General features: G+C 47.4%; 1 protein-coding gene across 17 annotated transcripts in view; it reads left to right on the top strand.

The window, feature by feature from the left end:
* KCNMA1 (potassium calcium-activated channel subfamily M alpha 1) overlaps positions 1-16,854 on the top strand; it is a 749,169-nt gene that overhangs the window by 220,045 nt on the left and 512,270 nt on the right. For all 17 annotated transcript variants that reach the window (XR_007471407.1, XM_004273064.3, XM_049697236.1 and 14 more), the window contains exon 2: positions 1,448-1,609. Coding sequence is in view for 16 of the 17 variants with exons in the window: in XM_004273064.3 (XP_004273112.1) it covers positions 1,448-1,609 (162 nt within the window). In the remaining variant the exon portion in view is untranslated. The remainder of the gene's footprint in view (positions 1-1,447; positions 1,610-16,854) is intronic.

Here is a 16,854-nt window from a genome sequence, read left to right as displayed (position 1 = left end):
CAGTTTGTTTTGTTAATTCTAGCATTTTAAATGATGAACATAATTTTGCTGGCATCTTTTTAAACATCTGTGTCTGCAAAAATAGTCTCAGTGGTTATTTGAATAGGGGGCCCAGTTACATTTAAATTTTAGACAATGTGTTTTTAGTATAAGTATGTCCCATGCAATATTTGGGACATACTTATACTGAAAAATTGTTGCTTAGTTGAGATTCAAATTTTGCTGGGTTTCCTGTATTTTATTTGGCAACCCCTAAGCCCAGGCTCTATAGTGAGTGAGGGGCTGACATTCATAACCCTTTTTATTCCTTCTTTCATATTTATTGAGCCAACCATATACTAGGCTCTCTTTTAGGCACTCAGGATTCAGCAGTTGGGGGAGGCAGACTGTAAATGAAATAAGTAAGAGAATTATGGAGTGTGTTAGAAATTTTAAGTGCTTTGGAGAAAAACAAAGCAGAAAGGCAGTGCTGTCAGAAGACAGTTGGAATTTTAAAAGGGTAGCCAGAGAAGAAGTATTGAAAAGGTGATATTTGAGCAAAGATTTGAGAGAGGTGAGGGAGTAAGCCATGACCCTCTGTGGGAGAAGAGTATTCTAGGCAGAGGGCACAGTACACGCAGAAGTGTACAGTTTAGGACCCCATGTGGGGCTCAGTTATCTGATGAAGTCAGCCTTGATCCTCAAGCACATTTTTAGCTACAAAGGGGAATTTATTTTCTCCTGTAACTAAACAGGTCTGGTGTGGATTTCAGGCATAGCTGGATCCAGGTGTTCAAATGATGACATCAGTATTCTGCCATTTCTAGTTTCCTCTGTGGTGGCTTCATTCTCAGGGAAGGATTACCTTTCTTATTCTTTCCAGCAAATGTCCCAGGCTTGAGTCATACTGGGTTGGTATGGGATCGCGTAACCATCCTTGGCCCAATTGCTGTTGCCAGAGGGGTGGACTGATCTGATTGACCAGTCTCCATTCCTGGAGAAAGGGTGGACCTTCAGTCCCTTTTGAACCACACAGACTGAGATGAGGAGGAGGTGGGTTTTTTTTTTTTTTTAGGAAAGTAGGGTGCGTCTGTGAGAAGGGTATGAAGGCTGGGCAGGTGGAGATTACAGAATGCTGACCTCACTTCCTGTCTAGCCACTCCGTGACCCTAGACAGGATGGTTTCCCTCCTGAGTTTTATGACTTTTTTTCTTTAAAATCAGAAGAGAATAATTTTATTCTTCTTTCTTTCACAAAGATATTTTAAGAGGAAACAAAGGAAAGATCCTTTTTAAAAAGATTAAAAAAAACAATCAAAGCCATAATCCGTCCTTCTTCCCAACCCCTGTACCTTCAAGCCAGTGCCCACCTCAGCGGGGGCCCGTCTAGCTTTGATTCTTTTGGGTAGGTTGTGTTTTTTAAATCCACTTGGTGGCTACGTCTCAACCCTTGTTCTCTCTGTTGCCAGGAGGCCCAGAAGATTAACAATGGCTCAAGCCAGGCGGACGGCACTCTCAAGCCAGTGGACGAAAAAGAGGAGGCGGTGGCAGCCGAGGTCGGCTGGATGACCTCCGTGAAAGACTGGGCGGGGGTGATGATATCTGCCCAGACGCTGACCGGCAGAGTCCTGGTGAGTCCCCAGCTCCCTCCTCACACGAGGAAGTCTGCTATCTGGTCCGTGATCTCTCTGTTTATGGGGATGTGATGTTTCGCCGTGTCTTCTCCAGGCCATTGGCTATTGGGAGGTGGGGGTGAAGGGCGAGTGCTTACGTGTGGTCATATGGCCACGGGGGGGTCTTGGTGCACAGCTGAGCCAGCGATGTGTGGGGCATTTGCAGAGTGGGCCACTGTTTGGGGCAGAGGGGGTCTGTTGGAGAGGATGTAGAGCATTTCCTCTGCTAGCAGAAGAGGTGTGCACGTGCACACACACAGTGCACACACAGACACACACGTGCACGCTTGACAGTCTTGGAGAGGAGAAAGGGTCAGAGAAACGTGTGCTCAGAGTTCTGCAGAGGCTCCATAAATGCCGGAATCCAGGGAGGTAGGGGTGTGTGTGTGTGTGTGTGTGTGTGTGTGTGTGTGTGTGTGTGTGTCCCCTTTTGAGAATGTTACTGTTGTCCTCTGGCCTCCAGAGTTTTCTAGTCTCCTGCCCTGTGTGATCAGGGTCCTGCTCCTGTTAGAAACCCTCACTCATGCTGGTGGTGAAACTCGTGGGCAGCCCACCTGAGACTACTGGCCCCGTGCTTGGAGCGTTGCTCCTGTGACCTTACTTCTGAGGAGGCTGTCTCCTGCCCCACCTGCAGCCCAGGCTCGTCCTGCCCCTCCTCTGCATTTCCCACATTCTCAGGAGGCTGTCTCCTAGCCCACCTGCAGCCCAGGCTCATCCTGCCCCTCCTCTGCATTTCCCACATTCTCTCTGATCTGCTTGTGTGGAGCTTGGCTTCACTGACGGGCCTCCTGAGCTCCTGCTTCTTGGCAAGGATTGTGGGTGATACAAGCCTGTAGTGACCAACCATCCCTGTTTACCTGGGGGGCCTGGGACATGGTTCTTCTGGTGCAAAGACTGGGAAAGTTGGGGGCGAACAGGCACGAGTCAGTCACCCTGGTCAGGCCAGGCTCCTGCCGTAGGTGGGCTCCTTCCCTGGGTAGCCCTGCCCACCAGCTTTCTTGAGTCTGATCAGAGTCAAGAGTTTCCCTGAGAAGGATGTCTCATTCCAAATAACTTGTCGTGATTCGGGAAGCTGTTTTGTATGGGCTGCCCTTCCTGGACCTGATGCTGGGGTGCGGTCACGAGTCATTTGGCTCAGAGGTAGAATGAATGGGGGTTTCCAGATGGTTGGGGGGATCAGAGATCAGGCAGGGAAGCTGGAAGATAGATGCCATCGCTCTTGATGTTTCATGGCAAAAACTCAGTGGAAGGTGACCGTAGATGTCGGGAGATGGTGAAATTTCACTGATCAGAAGCCTCCTTGGGGGAAACTCCACATTATGTTTGGGATAAATATCTCACAAACCGCTTGAGGGAAGGAGTAAGTCACTGAATGTCATGCTTGAGTCACAAAGGTGGTGGCCAAAGAGCCTTCAAGGAGAGCAGGGCTCTGTTAACTGAGGGACCAGTGGGAGCTGCGCCTTCTGAAGAACCTGGGTATGAAGCCCTGGCTGATGGTAATTGGTGGCAACATAGACAGCGGAGCAGCTTAAAGCTGGGATTTTGGAAAGGAGGAGAGAGAAAGTGGTGAGGTCAGTTGCTGTGTGGAGGAAGACGGAGGGGGACAGTCTGGGTCAGTGGGATCCACGAGAGACTGGGCAGCCCTGAGTGTCTCATGAGGAATTGAAGGTGGCTAGTCATGGGCTGTGCTGTGTGACCACCACCCTCATCTCCCCTCCAGAGCCTTCTGTAAAGTCCCTGTTGCTTTTTCACATTTGTGTGAGTGGATTCTGTGTGGAAAACTTAAGGAGGTTGAATTCTGGGTCTGGGCATTCACGTGGGATGAAAGAGAGGCAGTGCGTTCTCTATGTACGGCGGTGATGGATGGGAAACAGCAGACTGTTTGGTTGTACACATGTGCTGCCTGGTGCTTCCCTGTGGCCACCGAGGACCATTCTGATTATCTTCAGCAACATCATCTAAGAGATACATCTAAGAGATACTGAACACCAACTCTGGGCCAGGTGCTTTTTCATCCCCGTGGAAAACAAGGCATGATCCTGATTCCGTTGCACCGTGGATGGAAGCTATTGAAGGAATGTCTGGAGGAGAAATGCTACGAATACGCACATTGCGTGTGAGTGTGTGGTGGGGAGGCTGAGTGTGGGGAAGAAGGGGGTCAAGAAAGCCTTCATGGGGGGAAAGCCTTTGAGCTGAAACTTCCATTTCAAGATGAACCGAACACATTTGATGATAGCAATGATATCAAAAATAAAAACATAGCCGAGCTTGAAAGCAAGGGACTACTTAGTGGGCCAGAAGCTGAGAAGAACACCTAATAAAACAGAAGGCATTTGAGTTGAGCTTGGCAATGTGGGTTAGGATCCTGAAAGTCAAAGGAGAGGAAATGATTCCACAGTGGGGGAGCAGCAGGAAAAGTGCATGGTGTGCTGTGGGAATGAGGCCTGGGCTGCCAACACAGAGGCACCTGAGGGGCAGTGAGACTGGGAAAGTGGGCTGCAGACAGCTAGTCAGGTCTTTAAATGCCGAGCTAAAGACTTTGGACTGAATTTTGCAGGAAAAGGAGATTTTTAGGGAGGGGCATCATGATTGGTGATGGTGCCAAGAGAAGCACAAATGGGCAAGTTAGAGACTAAATTGGTGAGGCAGGAGCTCAGGGATGCTAGGACGGTTGGGACAGTGAGCTCCTGGGTCAGGACACAACAGGAGAGGAGAGGATTGCTGCAGTGGACCCAGTGAGGCAAGGCCTGAGCTAGCACCACGCAGTGGAGGCAGGTAGGTGATGTGTGTGATATTTGGAAGTAGAAGCCACAGGCCATGTGCACCCAGCAGCCACCTGGATACTACTGCTGACGACGACATTATTAAGAGCATCTTGGGAGCCAGGCACTGCGCTAAGCCCTATACATTATAATCAGGTTGAAGGGCAAGGACCATGTTGTATTTGTTGCGTATCTCCCATTTTGCTGTTGTGTTGTAGGGGTTCATGACGAGGAAGCCACAAAGCCAGTCTTATCAGTGAATTCATGTCCATTTTACAGTTGAGAAAACCGAGGCCTAGGAAGGGCAGTGAAGTGACAGAACCAGGCTCGTACCTGCAGGCCTCCGGACTCCCTGTCCAGTGGTCTTCCCGTGTCGTTACTTCCCGTTTGAAGATAATACCTTCTTTTTGAAGCCACTGTCAGCTCTTGCTATGGCTGTGACCTTTTGACATTACTGTCTCTGAGCCAATTAGGTCCTGAGGCTGCTTGACCTGATCCTTTTAACATTTGTGTGGACAAGCATGGTGCACCCAGGCCTCCTTGCCTGGGATTGCCCGTGAGGCTAGCTGCTCTCCAAAGGTCTCCTTGGGGAAAATGCTGCCTGGGCTGCTCTGGTGCACTCAGGATGGAGCAGTCCCACTGCCCAGAGAGCAGGCAGCCCAGAGTTCAGGCGGTACCTTCAGAACAGGCCTCTCCTTTAGAGAAGGCAGGTCCTTGCTCTGAGCAAGGAACAGATTTCATATTGCAGTCTCCATGCTCAAGGGAAAGTACCTCTGCCTGTTGCAGAACTCAAAGCTGTGTTTGTCCTGAACTGCCCCAGTGTTTATCCTTGCAACAGTGGGACTCAGGCGAGACTAGACACCAGCTGTGCGGTTTCCCTTTTCCATGTTTAATGTGTTTTCCTTGATGCATAGCTCAGGAGCTTTGGGCCCTCCACATCTGGGCCCCTTTCTCACCTGTCTCATTGTCACAGGTGAGAGTTTCAGAACCACGGCATGGTGGGTAAGGCCCAGCTGGGGAAGGATTCACCAAGACAACCTCAGCGTATCAGTAGATTCACTGGTTGTCCAGGATCTCTCAGATGAGCACGTCATTCATTCAGGAAGCACTTCTTTCTCACCTGCACCAGGCGCTATTCCAGGCGCTGGGCACAGGGCAGTGAGCGCCTGAGATCCAGGGTGTGAGTTATTTACGTTGATAAGCTAGATAAAAAGTTGTAGAGCTCAGTGTAAACAGTGACAAATGCGAGTCACCATTTGCAGGTGCTTTTAATAGTTAACACTTGGAGCTTCATCATCAAAGTGAGAAACATTCCTTGACCGGTTCGCAGAATATCCTGTCTTTGTCTTGTCTCTCTCTCTCCTCGGCACTCAGGCTTAGCTTTACAAAAACAGCAGTACTGCATAGGGACTTCTCTAGGAGCGATGGCTGAGGGATTCTGTGTCAAAGTGCACCCCCAAACTGTCAAGGATTACTGCTTCCCTTATCTTTTCGTAAAAGTAAAAATATTTATTATTTTCTGATTCTAAAGTTGGTGTGTGCTGAATTCGAAATTTGGGATACCAAATTTTGATCAGTTTGATCATTTGATATACCAAAGGATGGTCACTTCCACTTTGGGATTTGGAGTTGGTCCACAGTGAGGGACATTTCAGTGTTGCGGTAAATGCCATTGAGATGCCTCCCAGCTGTTTGGGTGTTGCTGGGGACTTTGTTCACTACATCTCACGTTATCTGCTTATGCACAGATGTGGGTAAGTGCTTCGTGCCAGGATTGCTGTGGTCGTCCTGGTGAACCTCCAGTGAACAATCTAAATTGGGAAAGGGATCCTGGCCCTTTTTCTGTAGTGGCTGCTGGGAGCCAAGTTTGTGGCCCATTGAAACTACACAGCATCTCAGGGTTTGCCTTCTGTGTATTCACAGCCTCCCGGCTTCGTCTTCAAGTGTATTCTCTCATTTCCCTTTTGCCTCCTATTTGAACTTTACACGTGTGTGGTTATATGCTCCACAGAGCTTTGTGAGCTGAATGGAATCTTTCTAAGTAAGGCAGTACAGGCAGACCTCGGAGATGCTGCAGGCTCGGTTCCAGACCACTGCAATGAAGCGAGTATCACAACAGAGCAAGTCATACGAACTTCTTGGTTTCCTGGTGCATATAAAAATTATGTTTACACTATACTGGAGTCTGTTAACTGTGCAGTAGCATTATGTTTTTAAAAAACACTGTACATACCTTAATTAAAACATACTTTATTACTAAAAAATGCTAATCATCATCTGAGCCTTGAGCGAGTCATTTACTAACATCAAAAGATCATTGATCACAGGTCATCATAAGACGTGATGAAAAAGTTTGAAATATTGCGAGAATTACCAAAATGTGACACAAAGGCATGAAGTGAGCAAATGCTGTTGGAAAAATGGCAGCTACAGACTTGCTTGAGGCGAGGTTGCCACAAACCTTCAATTTATAAAAACAAACAAACAAAAACAAAAAACACAGTATCTGCGAAGTGCAGTAAAGCGAGTTATGCCTGGATATATAAATAAAAAGGGCAAGAAGCACACAGAGTGGGCTTTTGTATTGTTTGGTTGTACTTTATAGGCCAAAATTAATATTAGAGATAGTCTAGTTCAGGGTTAAGTTTTTCTGTAATGGGCCAGATAGTAAGTATTTTAGGCTTTGCAGGCCATAGAGACTCTGTCACAACTATTTCACTCTGCCATTGTAGTTTGAAAGCAGCGCAGACAATACATGGGTGTGAGCGTGTTCCAATAAAACTTTATTTATAAAAACAGGTGGTGGGCTAGATTTGTTTCATGGGCCATAGTTTACAATTCTTGGTCTAGTTCAACTCCTTATTTTATAAACTAAGAAACTGAGAGGCAGAAATTGAAAGAAAATTTTTAGGAAGTGATTTCCTAAGACAGTATAGTATAAGAGTGACACTACTAGTGAACGCATTTATAATGGGGAAATTTATGGACATACAGATACATACAGATAAATACAGGCGCACACACACTCATACCATCTCCATTAGCCCCTCGTTTCTGAATATTCTTATTAATTTCCACATTAATCTCAGAGTGACTGTCTCCTTAAAAAAATTATTGTGGACAAGCATGACCTCACCTCCAGGTGTGAGCGAAGTCTGTAAATGGCTGGGCTGTGTAGCTGCTCAGCCCCTGTACAGATTCAGTCTTTTGTGCTCACTTCAAAGACTGGTCTTGCCAATATAGCTGTCAGCTCCTTGAGCAAAGATAGAGCCTTTAGAATGACTCTTTTTTGCTTATTTTCCTCATATTCCCGTGCTACTACATTTAAATATTGCTCCAGGAAACATGCACATCTAATCCAGGAACTGAAAATATATGCTACTTGCTTTACTGTCTGGGGGATGATTTGTTGAAATAAGGAGGAAGAAAAATGCCAGTCTTTCCCTTTATCTTCCTAAATACACTGCATGTGTGGCATTTTATATTAACATAGTATGCATAGCCTGGACCGTTCTATCCTTATCTCCTAGGGCCCCAAAGAAAATATGTAACAAGTACGCCTTTCAAAGAGAAATAATAATCCTATTCGTTTAATAGAGTTAAACAGATATGTTCACTCCTGTGCTGTTTGCACCTGAAATTGGACAAGTTGAACAAAATGGAGGGCACATGGGCACAGCTTAATCACATAGGTGGCATCATTGACTTTGTTTCTCTCTTTAGGTGCCTCCTGGTGCTGGTGACAGTTCTCATTAGCATCCTCTACTTTTTGTTTTCAGTGGTGCCTGGTTGCAAATTCACACATACCTCACATTTCCATCTCACTCTCTCTTCCTCACCTCTGCTCCCTTCCCTTCCCCCCTCCCTTTTTTTTTTTTACATTTTAGGCAAATCTACATAAAATGTCTATATCCCCTGCAGATGTAGCAGAAAGATCATAGGTTGCATGGGCCTGTATTTTTACTAAGAATGCCTCTATAGTGAACAGGTAGATCCTGCTTTATGTGCAGTTGGGAATAAATTTGAGATCGTTTGAGTTTATTTTAACTCTCCTAAGTGAGACTTCTTTTAAAGGAACCGAGTGGTAATCCACCCCCTCCCAGGACTTAATAATGGCTCTTTATTTTATCCTGTGCATAAATAGAGTTTATATTTGGGGTATGAATCAGTAAATCAAAGAAGGTATGCTTTATTTATATTATTAAACGTGAAAGTTTGTCTTTAATGAAAGGTGCACTAGATTGCACTAGATTTGTTACCTGGGACCCAGCATCATGGAGTGAGAAAACGAGTCAGAGAAGTCACTTGAATTCAGCTGGAACCCATGGTAGGTAGTGAGCTGCCTGTCACTGGAGATGGTCAGAGAGAGGCAGGATCTCATTTGGTGGCGCCGTTGCTGACGGTTGGTCAGACTTCATCCTCGTGGCTTTAGTTGGGTTATTCAGAAAACTAAGATGTCAGAGACGCTCCAGAATAAAAATGCTTGCCTGGAAGTTGAACAGACTTTGTTTCTCATCCCCATTTTGAGATTGTCCAGTGTGTATCAGCGTGTGAGTCTTGAAGAAGTCCTGCAGTAAGAAAGCAGAAAGACTTTGGCCCAGCATTTCCCACTCCTGTTTTACCATGGAACCCTTTCCCCATGAAACGTCTGTGGGCATCACAAAGGACACACTTTGGGAAACATTTAACCAGCCCAGGGATTGTCAAACAGTAACCCATGGGCCAAATCTGGCTCACTGCCTGTATTATACAGCTCACAAGCTCACGATGGTTTTTACATTTTTAAATGTTTTTTTAAAATAATCTAAAGCATGTTCTCTGATATGTGAAAATTATGTGAAATCAAATTTCAGTGTTCACAAACACAGTTTTATTGGGCCGCAGCCATGCTCTCATTTACATATTGTCTGTGGCTGCTTTTGCAATGCACTACAATGCACTACAATGCACTACAGCAGCAGAATTGAGTAGTATCCACAGAGTCCAAAATATGCCGCCCCAAAATAGTCACTGTGTGGTCCTGAAACAGAATGCATTTGCCAACTCCCAGTCCGGATCTTCACGTTCCCCTTCCGCTCTGTGACTGGCCAGTGTAAGTGGCCAACAGGACTTGTTCCCATGATTCAAGGCAGTGGATGAAATGTACCATCTAGCCCCTTCTTACGGAGACCCTCTACATTTACTTCCACAAACTCAACTAAATGTTACGGTAGAGATGGGACACAGAGGCCAGAGCCAGGTGGCCCCCCAAATTCCACAGCTGGCTCAGCATAGGAATTTCCCCTTCCCAAGGTCAGTGGAATGTGTCTGGGAATTCTCTAGCAGGGTCACTTTCTGTCTCCCCCTCCACCTGCCTGCGTCCCCTGCAGTCAGTGTCCCCCAGGCCCCGCCCGGTAGCCCAGCGTCTAGTGCCTACCATGGAAGGACACCCCTGATCCAGACCTGCAGGCCAGGTGCCTCAGCCATGCCAGCTGCCGGACTGTGCTTCCGGTCTGCAGGCCATATGCTCTGTGTGCCAGCTTCTCCAGCATATTCTGTGAAGAGCAGCTGTTAATTTTACTAGCTGGGGGGTTGGCTCCTCTGGCCTCCCGCCATGAGAATGAAGGAGAGTTTCAGAAGTCAATCCCCGCAGGGTTCTGGAGAGAGGAAGAGCCTCCTGGCACAGGAGCACCTTGCCTCGTCCCGGCTGTTCATCCCTGGCTCCCACGGCCTCTGGTGGCAAGTATTGGGTTGGCCAGGTCAACCCCCTACTCAGGCTGCTGCTGCTTCTCCCCTCTGGGGATTTTGCTGGGAGTGGGTGTCTGTTTTGTTCTTCTGTCTCATCCGTTTGTTTCCTTATCCATCTGTGGCCACTCGTCCACCCAACCCACATAACTTCGTTGGTGTTCCCTGGCACACAGAACTGAATGTAGCACCCGGTCAGTGGATGCCCGATGAGTAAGGCAGGACCCCCAGGGCTTTCCCTTGTCTCTGTTCACTCTGTTTCAGCTTCTCTGTCTGGGCTGGGAGATAAGAGTCCTGCCCATGGCTGATCCAGCGTCATCTGAATTGGGGCTTTTAGTCTTTTGCTCTCCATCTGGCCTGGTGTCTCATTTGATTGGAACCAACAAGAAGGATAGATGGAGCACTTAGCATCCCCAGATCGCCAGCTCCTGCTTTTCCTGTCTCCCTGGGACATGCATCCTTGGGAAGGGATGCCTTGGCCCGTGGAGGGCTGCTGTGTGTGGTACGGCAGGGCAGTTAGGAACCCAGCTTCTACAGTCATTCTGCTGAATCCCACCTCTACCCCTCTGTAGGGCTTTTCCTCTGGGCTAGTTGCTTCATTTCAGTTTCCTCCTGTGTTGAATGAGCATGATAATAGTCCCTGCCTCTTAATGTCGTTAGGAGGGTTTGATTCATCAACATATATGAAGTGTTCAGAATAGTGCCTGTTACGTGGTTAGTGCTTAATAAACATTTGTTGTCATTACTTTTGTTATTATTGAGTGAGCCTAGTCACCGTGTCATGGAGGAAACGTGCTGGTATGGAGACACACAGGGGTAGGGAGTGGAGGATAAACCCTTTCCTGTGGCAGGGATGGAGCAGCCCTTAGACCTCCCCAAACCTCAGATGTCGTCTCAGAGTGCTGAGCTACCTCTGGGCGTGGCCATCTGAAAGGGGTCTGAGTATCCCAGGATCCAGGTTTGGGTCCAGCCAGCTGATGATGTTTGGGCCATGCACACAATTCAGGCTCTGCCGTTTCTGAAGCTGGCTCTTACCATTGTCCAGTCGGCCGGGAAATTCTCACTGCATATAGCTGTCGTGAGCTGGCGGGCCCGGAGGGCTGGCTGGGCTTTCCCTGGGAGCTGTACGTTGTAGGCACGTGTGTCACAGGAAACACCCTGGCAGTATGACAGATGAATCTTGTGGAAAGAGGGTCAAGTGTACTCACTCTGGTTCCCGTATCCAGTCATCCCTGGATGAGACTGACAAACACAGGGCTGGTTTCAGAGGGCACGTCAGCACCCTCTGATGTGGGGAGATGTCTTTAATGTCCATTCTGGCAGGCAGCAACCACAAATCCGTTGGAAGGATGCAAGGAAGTGCGTTAAGTCACCGGAAGATAAGGCCACAGGTTCTACTGTACGTGCCAGGCATCTCCTCTGAGCCATTCATCCGTTTCTTCAGACATTCCTGGAGCACCTGCGAGGTGTCAGACGCTATTCAAGTCACTGGACACATATTGGTTCTTCTAGCGAAATCTGTAAAGTGAAATCATCCCAGGTGTTGAAAGTGAAAATGTTATGTTGCATTTTGCTGCAGTGCTTCTGGGTGGCAAGGTTTTTGAAGTAGTTTGGTGATAAATCAGAGTCTGTGATCTCTCCATCCATCCTTGGACAGGCCTGGGGGCCCAGGTCTTCTAATCCTGATCATATATCCTGTGTCTTCCTGCTACTGGACACAAGGGACCTGAGCTTAACATTATATGACTAATGTTAAACTAACTCCCTCCCTCCCTCCCTCCCTCCCTCGCCCTCCCTCTCCCAGCCAGTAAAAGCTGGTGCCCCCTGGAGGCTTTGTAGGAAATGGAACACCTGTATTTGGAGCCCACCATCCTTGGCTGGGACACTTTTCTCGCCTAGCTTTTCCCCCGGGGCCTTCGGGGAACGCTGATGGTTTAGCAGCCCCTATTTGTCAGAAAAACATCCTTGTGGACTGAGACTCTCCTTGGAGCCTCCACTTCAGCTGTGAAGAAGTTTGTTTAACAGGGAGACTCAAAAACAGATGATGATGATGATGACAAAGTTACCAGCCATTGTCGTTGCCGGGAAGCACGTGCTTGGAAAGTCACACTTGGGACCACAGGCGAGCTGATGCTTCCAAGTTTATTTACTAGGCCATGTTTAGGAGGAGGCAGACTGACTCGTGCCTCCAGGCCCCAAACACCCCAAATTCGTACACTAAAAGCCTCATTTTTAGGTACAGAATGAGGCTTTTTCCAGAAAAACAACTACTTGAGAAGAATGACAACAACAGAAATCCACCATTTGCCCTAAAAATTTTATTGCAGAAAATGTTCCTGTATGTTTGAGTAGTGAGGGAACTAGGACAGGACATTTGCTTCTCTGTCTTTCTTTAGGAAATTAGGGCACTTGAAAACTCAATTAAATGCACCCAGGCCTCTTAAGCACCAGGGCTATCTTTCTGCTCGTCTAATTAATTGTAGTTCATAGAATTGGCCCCGTGCTGACATGGAAGGCACAACAAAGCTGAGGATCCAGGGGCCTGAGTGGAAGCTTGGTTCCTGCTTCACAAGCCTCTGGGGACACAGATCTTTCCTGAGGACATCCGGGTTACCTGTAAACTGTACGTGCCTCCTTCCGGGGCAAGCAGACCTCTGGGCCTTCCTTGTTTGTTGGAGGTGGGTTAATCGGGACAGTAAATGGACTGGGCATATGCTGCTTTCTTGTACCTGTAGAGAAGCCAGGATCCAGAGAATTAATCTGAAGGGTTGAGAAACCATCACCTTCCCAGACTGCTTTAGCGAAGAAGCTGAATTTTGATCTTTTCCCCATTTTTCTCTTTTCAGCATTTTTTTCTCCCTTCATTTCTTGGTGGCTGTTGAGGAAGCAGCTGTCCTAAGGGAAACAGGGAGCCGCTCATTGAAAGGGAGAGAGGAAGACAAGGCCCTGTTCCCACATCAGCCTCCCTCAAATTTTGGCTTTGCTTACACTAAAAATAGCTTGAAACGGAGGCCGAATGACAAAAAAGGGGCATTTCACAGGGCAGAGGCTGCCGGCTCCCTGGCGGCCACATGAGGCTGCTGGGCGTGTTAGCCTCTGGGCCCCAACTTGCACGGGAAGGCGAGGGGTGTGGAATCCCATTGGGAGGGGGCCAGACCATTCTTCTTCTGTGTCATGCGAGATCTATCTGGAGTTAATTCTACTAGTCGGGCACTCAACCTTCTGCCTGGGCTTATGGCCCAGGGGTGACAAATAACTTCCTGTGAAGGGGGAGCGGCTGATTGCAGGGGCTGCTTAATCCCACAGACCCCTGCGTGGGCTCCCGGGGAAGCTGCCATGAGGCGGGCGGTTTGATTTCTTGGTCATCTTCGACCTCTGCAGGAAGAACGCTTAGATCATCAGAAAGAAGGAAAGGAGTTTACTCACCTAGCTTCACACAGTGTGTCAATCTGGGCCTTGGGCATTGGTGATGGTGTTCGAGATCAATTTGGGATATGAGAGCAGAGGTGGCCATCGCTTCCTTTCATCTGAGAAACCGTGATCTGCAGAAAACTGTGTTTTTTTCTTTAATAATGTTTTTTTAAATTAATTTTTTTAATTTTTATTTTTTGGCTGCATTGGGCCTTTGTTGCTGCGTGCGGGCTTTCTCTAGTTGTGGCGAGTGGGGGCTACTCTTCATTGTGGTGCTCAGGCTTCTCATTGTGGTGGCTTCTCCTGTTGTGGAGCATGGGCTCTAGGTGCACTGGCTTCAGTAGTTGTGGCACGCGGGCTCAGTAGTTGTGGCACGCGGGCTCAGTAGTTGTGACTCGTGGCCTCTAGAGCATAGTCTCAGTAGTTGTGGCACACGGGCTTAGTTGCTCCACAGCATGTGGGATCTTCCCGGATCAGCGATTGAACCCATGCCCCCTGCATTGGCAGGCGGATTCTTAACCACTGCTCCACCAGGGAAGTCCCAGAAAACTGCATTCTTAATCCGGGCTCTGTCGTGACATTTCTGGTGACCTTGGACAAGTCCATTCCCTTTTAAGGTTTTGATGTGTCTGTGGATAAAACGAGGGAGTAGCAATAGTCTGTTCCCTTGAGTCCAAAATGTTTCTGTGTTTTCTCATTCCCTCTACTGTCCTTCAGTCAGCAAAGGCAGCAAGGGTCTATCTCAGACCTGTGGTGCCCTTGGCAATGTGCTAGGCACTGGGAGAGCTGCAAAAGGAGAAAGAATATTTCTTTCTCAGCTGTCAGAGCACCTGGAGAGATGCAGGAAATAGTCAAGGACCGATCCTGCCTGGCCCTCCCCTGGCTTTGCGTTTCATTTAAAATAAAAACATAAACTCTCCTTGTGTCATTAGGCCTCTGCCTGTCATTTGTCTCCTGTGATTCTTTTCCTCCTGGACCCCTTTCCAGGTGCATCTCCATATGCAGAGAAGGGAAGCATCTGGCAGCAGGAGCAGGGCCTGTAACCATGGAGTTGAGCAGGAGGAAGGGTGCCTTAGGAGGAGGGGTCACATCCTAAAGGGCCAGTTCCTCCCTGGAGAAGTTGGCTTCTTTTAAATCATTTCAGTCTTGGATGCCCCTCCTTGAGCCATCTTCAGATAGTCAGAAACCTCTGAGGGGATCACATTTTGACTTGGTAACCCCACTGGCACCAGAATCGACTTGAAGAGCCTTCTTTCCGGTTGAGCAGCCTCTGCTTGGGGCGACCCTGGTTGAGATATGGCCTCTGTCCTTTGCTGTTTGCATCACTTTGATGGAAGTGCTGTTGGAGAAAGTCTCGGAGTTCTTGCAAAGTCTGTTCCTCTCCTGGTCAGAAGGAGCTCCATCTCTTCATACCTGTAAACGTTTCATAAGAAGCACGTTTATTTAAAATAGGGACTGGCAGAGGCCCCCAGGAGGGGTTGTGGAGCAAGGAAATGTTACCATGGTAAGAGTCATTTTTTACTTTGGGAGCAAGGTAACTGATGTACCCAGGGGGCCGGTGGGAGCTTCCAGGCTAACCCCCAAATGTACAGCAAAGGTTTGAATACTGTGTGTATTAGTGGGTTTGATGTTGCAGAGTTTCCCCCAAATGAAGCTTTATTTCAGGTGGACTTCTTAGATGAACTTGAAAAACAACCACAACAAGCCCTCAATTTGCTGCCTATTTCAAGTGTTTCCAGTTTGATGAATGTGATTTAAGCAAAGACTGTCCATATCCTTGGGAGTTAGGACTGAGCCCTTCCTTGAATGCTAAATGACTAAACATCATTGTTTCTTTTATCTGTGCCTGATATGCAAACAAGTAGATTTTTCTGGTGGTTTTTCCTAGAAAGTTTCAGTGCTGAAGCAGATTTTCATAGCTCCCTGGACCAGAGGGAGTTACTGTGCCGGAGGCTCAGGGTTCTCTCCAACAGACCAGCCTCGTAGAGGCAGTTCAGCAAACCACCCTTCCAGCCTCGAAAGATCCAATTCTTCTTCCCTGGGTTACGATGGAGAGATCCAGATACAGAGAACAGAAATAAATAAGTAACCCCATTCTCTTTCATTTAACTCTCTTTTAGACACAGCCTCTGGTGTTAATTATTTCTGCTGTAGATTTTGTCAGCCCTTGAATCCCGGTCCTTTTGCCAGAGGAGGTATATTTTAGAGATGAAAAATGACATGAGAAACAGTCTGCTTTCCTGAAAGGTAATTTTGTGTATGTGAAACAGACACATTAAGCCACTTACAAGTGAGATGTTTGTTCTCGGGGATTTGGAGGAAATCTGAATTTCTAACTCTGGGCTCTTTAATAATTTTCAAAAGAACTGAGGGTAATAAATGTCTTTGAACTTCCCCAGGCTGTCTTTTCTTCAGTCATCTCGAAGCATTTGAAAAGGAAGAGAATTCTCTACCTTGATGAAATCCGTAAGAGGATAGAGGGGACATTGGCCCCAGGAGGAGCTTTTTAGCAGAATGAGGGAACCTAAGGTAAAGAGGTCTAAGAAGAATGCACAGGGTCACTTTCGGAGCTTCAGACATGGGTTTAATGGAAGGGCCTTCCAGCCAGTTTTTTCCTTCTTAGTCTTGGTTGCTAGGGCTTGGAAAAAAGACCAAGGAGAAAAGGAAAGAGACAGACCTTAGTTAAAGGTATCCATAATGGGAATACGTGTGACATGCAGCATTTTATAGCTGTGGTGTTCAAGGATTAGAAGAGATCTAGTCCAGGGATGGTGAATAGGTTCCATCTCCCGGTCCCATTGCGATCAATCAGTAGTGGTTACTGAGGATGCTTTACTGAAGATTCAAGGCTCAGCAACAGAGTAATTGGGGCTACTGCTCTACAGAATGCTATGATTGATTAGTGATGTCTGCCATGAGCAATGGCTTGGAGGGTGGCAGTACCAGTGTTATTTCTGCCTTATTCTGCCTTAGTTATCTCTGTTCTCGATCATTTTCCCTAAAGTTTACTTTATGGGTGATTTAAGTGAGGCTTGTCCACGGTCAGTCAGTCCCAAGCAGCAAATGGTCAAGAACCCATGTGTCCTGACTCTGTGTAGTATTTGATACCCTAGCTCCATAGATGAGATCTCAGAGGAGCAGCAAGTTGTCAGCTTCCTGGATGAGACTTTTTCTTTTTCTTCATATTGCAGCCTGACTTCAGATTTTTCCATCTGGAGACTTTCTTTAGTGTTTGGAGAAGTGGGAGGGGGTAGATTTCAGATCCACAGTGATCCTACAGACAAACGGAAATGCAAGCACAATTTT

The sequence above is a fragment of the Orcinus orca genome, chromosome 14 (genome assembly GCF_937001465.1).
Source record: "Orcinus orca chromosome 14, mOrcOrc1.1, whole genome shotgun sequence".
NCBI classification, from domain to species: Eukaryota; Metazoa; Chordata; class Mammalia; order Artiodactyla; family Delphinidae; genus Orcinus; species Orcinus orca.
The sequence above is the reverse complement of the archived record's forward strand: the minus strand, read 5'-3'. Positions and strand labels throughout refer to the sequence as shown.